This window comes from Pagrus pagrus, assembly GCF_965226575.1.
Source record: "Pagrus pagrus genome assembly, chromosome: 12".
Lineage (NCBI taxonomy): Eukaryota > Metazoa > Chordata > Actinopteri > Spariformes > Sparidae > Pagrus > Pagrus pagrus.
Genome location: NC_140196.1, coordinates 28332808 through 28337024, shown reverse-complemented (window position 1 = coordinate 28337024; position 4217 = coordinate 28332808). Strand labels below are relative to the sequence as shown.

The 4217-nt window shown below is 38.9% G+C and overlaps 1 protein-coding gene and 1 long non-coding RNA gene across 2 annotated transcripts; both read right to left on the bottom strand.

Moving 5' to 3' along the window:
* Positions 1-421: 421 nt before the first annotated feature.
* Positions 422-2440, bottom strand: LOC311266365 (uncharacterized protein; the record flags this gene model as incomplete). Its single annotated transcript, XM_084368714.1, has 5 exons — positions 422-1067; positions 1607-1718; positions 1848-1988; positions 2083-2211; positions 2291-2440. 5 exons carry the CDS (start codon positions 2438-2440, stop codon positions 850-852), a joined length of 750 nt encoding a protein of 249 aa, XP_084224840.1. The 3' UTR covers positions 422-849.
* Positions 2441-2455: 15 nt separating this feature from the next.
* LOC311266280 lies at positions 2456-3691 on the bottom strand. Its single transcript, XR_014623693.1, has 4 exons — positions 3551-3691; positions 3259-3456; positions 3069-3155; positions 2456-2544 (listed from the first exon to the last, which is right to left on the bottom strand). It is a non-coding gene; the product is annotated as an uncharacterized lncRNA (long non-coding RNA).
* Between the last annotated feature and the right edge of the window lie 526 nt (positions 3692-4217).

The following is a 4217-nucleotide window of genomic DNA, read 5'->3' as shown; positions in this document are numbered from 1 at the left end:
TGTGCTTCCGTCCATGCTGCATGTATGGTCACCACAATCACCCTGTATTCTTCTGGACTTAAGTTTTCTTTTTACCAATCTGAACCTAAGTAAAGTTTTCTTCAACAAAGAATTTATTCTACACAGGACATGTGGGAGCCCTGCTTACTGTACTAGATGCACTGATGCTTCAGTTAAGCTAATCAGTCAGAGGGACCAGACCCCTTTTACTGCAATACTAGTATTTCTACCACTGGTAAATATATAATAAAATGTGCAAGACATGGTGGGCTGTTTGTTACAAACTTTGTACAATAAACATGCCATTTGATTATTTCCAGAATGTTTTTATTTTATTTCCAGAGGACTGACAATTTGTTTTCCAACCTTTGATAATGAACATACCCTTTGCCAGAGTGGTTGTTTTCTGAAGATAAACCCCAACTTTGACTGTTTATTTTTTCATGGCAGCCAAGCCGACAACCAGCAAAACACTAACTCTTTGAATGCTTCAAACATTTTGTTGCCAGACATTTTTTCATGACTTGGCAACAAATTCCTCTTAGAGATGCAAACAAGCTCAGCAGCAAGTCCTGCAAGTGCACGTTAAAAAGCGAGACATCTACATCAGAGCCATTTCAATATAGACAGTCCATGTTTGCAGTAATTCACTTAAATAAAGACGATGGAAGGTGTTTGTGAAACAGCACACCTAAAAACACAAACCAGCACAACGCCCCACCCTGTTTGTGGAGGTGAAGGAGGGAGGCAGCGTGGTCTTCATTGTATATCCAAAAGACTGAACAAAATCTGAACAAAAACATATGAATGAGAACCGCCTTTTAAAGAAGCTACATTTTAGCACTGCCATTACACCAATCCAAATCCAGTGTCAGTTGTTTGAAGGCAGGCAATCAATTCTTCCTTAAATGTAGTGAAGCTCTTGTAGCGGGCAGGAAGACGGAGAGTCTCAAAGCATGTGGAAGATTTTGGTAGATTACAGTCAGTCACCTCCAATGTGAGGGTAGTCGTAGGCGCCTCCCATCCAACCCAGAACTTCACGAGCGCCTTCAGTTCATCACTGGATGCTACAAAATAGAAATATATAAATGCTCACAGTAATGGAGAATGCTGTTCTTTTTATACATTTTGCTCATGGTTGTCAAATAATTCTTTGTGAAGAACAACGCCAACCAAGATTTTACTTGACAAGTATTGGCTATGTAGCTGATGCCAACTCCAGATTTTATCATTACAGATACAATTCAGTTTTCTAAATAATGTTCATCAGCCCTTGTTTTTGATCTTTGGAAAGCATCTTGTTTCAGGTTATGAGTAGAAAGCTGGCTAAATATATTTGTATCTGGAAAACCTACACTGGCCACGTTCTTTTGATAAACAGTATGTCACTGACTTTTTTTTTTAATAGTTTGAAGAATATAAAGGACTCTATAAGGGCTGTGAGATATAACCCAGAGCTGGTATTGTACAATTTTAATGTAACAACTGTATAAAATAATAAGTACATTTATTGTCTGGTTTGCATAAGATTAGATGATAATGAGAAAAATAAAATGAATTGTCAATATAATGTACATGCATCACTCATTACATGAGGGAAGTATACCATTTTGAATGAACCGGCGAAGGTACCCTGTGATGCGGCTCTTATCTGTCACAGAGCATTCATCATCGTCGTCATCAGTCATTGTAGGCCAGCTGATGCGTTCCAGAATGCACTACACATAAAACACCAAGCAGATAAACCATCTGGAATAAGCAATTGTCCTGGAGTGTTGGTGTTCCCCTGATTTAACAATCAATTTCCAGATATGACCAAAACTGCTTGTCTTAACTGAACTATTTACCTCTGGGGTCAACACAGCACTCGACTCTCGAGGGAAAATCAATGGAGCTACATCTGGACATTCACTAATGAGTGGCCACAACATGGTTTCTTTAAGCCCTTTTCTTATTTGCTTTATTTGCCTCATGAACCGTCCAGTGACCTAGTGAGAAAAGACACAAAGACAAATCTTTACACATATAGTGGTTTAAAAGAGTAATAAATGATGTTAAATAGTTTAAACAATATTCAGATACAGCATGACAAAGAAGCCTTTCAAAGAGCCATCTTCGGTTGTTTTCTGTCATCAAAGGAAGGTCCCATGCAAGGCACAAGGTGTCAAGGCTCTCCTTTTCATCAGCTGAGAGTTCAGCATTCCCTTCAAGCTTTAAGACAAAATATGAACACTCTTAAACCCAATCTAGAAGAATCTAAAAAAAATCGTGCAGTTTGCAGAATACACACCAGTGTAATTTTCTCCCGTAGATCAATGTCTGGACAGTCATTGATTTCTATGATGGCAGTTTCAGCTGTGCCCCCACACAGGATGTGAACAATCGCAGGGCTTAGGCCTGTCAATGCAGGACCTCCATGCAAAAAGCAATGACCAATCATGCGGCCGGCCATCAGAAACAGGTCACTCTCAACAAGGAATGCAGAGGACGAAGGTACAAGATGGTCTGGCTCTCCATCAAACAGCTTTGTGTCACCAGAATTTCCTGTGCAAACAGAAGACCAATTATCATGTACTCAAATTTTTAGTGATTCTGTGGTTGTATAGAATAAGAGACATCAATAGGTATGTACAGTAGGTATCCTAAATGCATCTTAAATGCCTCATGAAGTGAAAAATAAATGTTCCCAGTTTTAATCTAGTGTTCCTGTGTTAATTGTTCATTTGGCTCTTGATACGACATATATGTCAAATAAACAGTATCAGAATATTTCGGCCTCTGTTTCACAAGGCCTTTAAACAGTCCCTCCAGAAAAACGCGATTATGCAATCGCATATATCAACGCATAATCAGCCAAAGTCCACACATTTATGTGGGGGCCGCATTTTTTCAAAGACGCCACACTTTGGCCGCCTAAATTGCCTATTTCCGCAACAATCACAAAAAAACTCTGCATTTTCCTGGAAGGACTGTTTAAACATGTATTAATTGGAGAGATTATGGCATTAAGAATATTGCAGCGAAAACACACTCCACACAATATATGGAAAGTTAATTGAAAACACTACCAAAGTTCATCTTAAAACCATCTTTCAGCTTCTCCGTGATTCTGGAGAACAAGAAGCGGTTCACTCCCTCTCCGATTGCGGGATCACCTATTAATTAAAAGAAATGTAAAGATTCTGGGTTATTTATGAAAAAAAAAACAGACTGCACATAACAAATTCTAAAATGAACTAAAAGAGAAAAAAGATGAACCTTCAAGTCTGCATTGCAGGGGATTTGCCCACTCTGCACAGCGTACTTTATAAAAAGCAATTAAAGCCATTTCCTGGTCTAACTTGCTGCCTCTGAGGTCAACGTGCAAATGCAGTGGCTTCCCTGATGCGTGAATGTCAAGTATTGTCTCCCTGTACAACTGAGTAGCCCTTGCCAGGTCTGGTATGGTCTTCCAATCTATAAATGAATGAAAAATTTCAACACAGAAAAAGCCATCAACCAAACATTTTGACAAGGACCACTAACAGGGTGTAACAAATACACTACAAACCCTCAGTTTTGTTGTTAGAATCAGAAGGTCCTGAAGAACTTGTTGGCTGATTCTGCAAAGGTGCCATCTGTGAAGATGTGCCAGATGATCCTTCCATTGCTTCTAAATCCACTCCACTGCTGTCAAACGAGAGCTCCTCCAGAGTTGATGGCCTGAAAGACATAATGTCTGTCTTCTAGCTTTCTCTAATCTCTGAATATGGTCAAGGCAGAATCTGGACCCTCTAAATTGTGCATATGTCTGCTAACTCAGATTGCATTTTTAAACTAGAGAATTTCAATTCTAGTCAAGCCTAGAGCCTGGGAAAGCCATGGAGAAATTTTTATTTTATTATTTCCAAAAAAAGTCACAAGTAATGTGTTGTCCAAAACATTTAGGAGTAATGTAAAGTATGTTAACTAATTAGTAAACATGCAAAAACCCATTGACTAGTATATTAAAGTGAAACTCTCGCCAAAAAGCAACCAAGGCTTTATTTATGATTGGGTATGAGTCAAACCTTCACGTACAAGCACACTCATGACCAAAGAGGCACTTTTAAGATTTACCGTAGTTTCGTTTTGGGGCAAGCTCATTTTGAACGGGAGTACATAGGGCATACTACGACGGCATCAAAATGTCTATTTTTAGACCACTAAGAAGGCTCCACACATCATGAAACTTTACT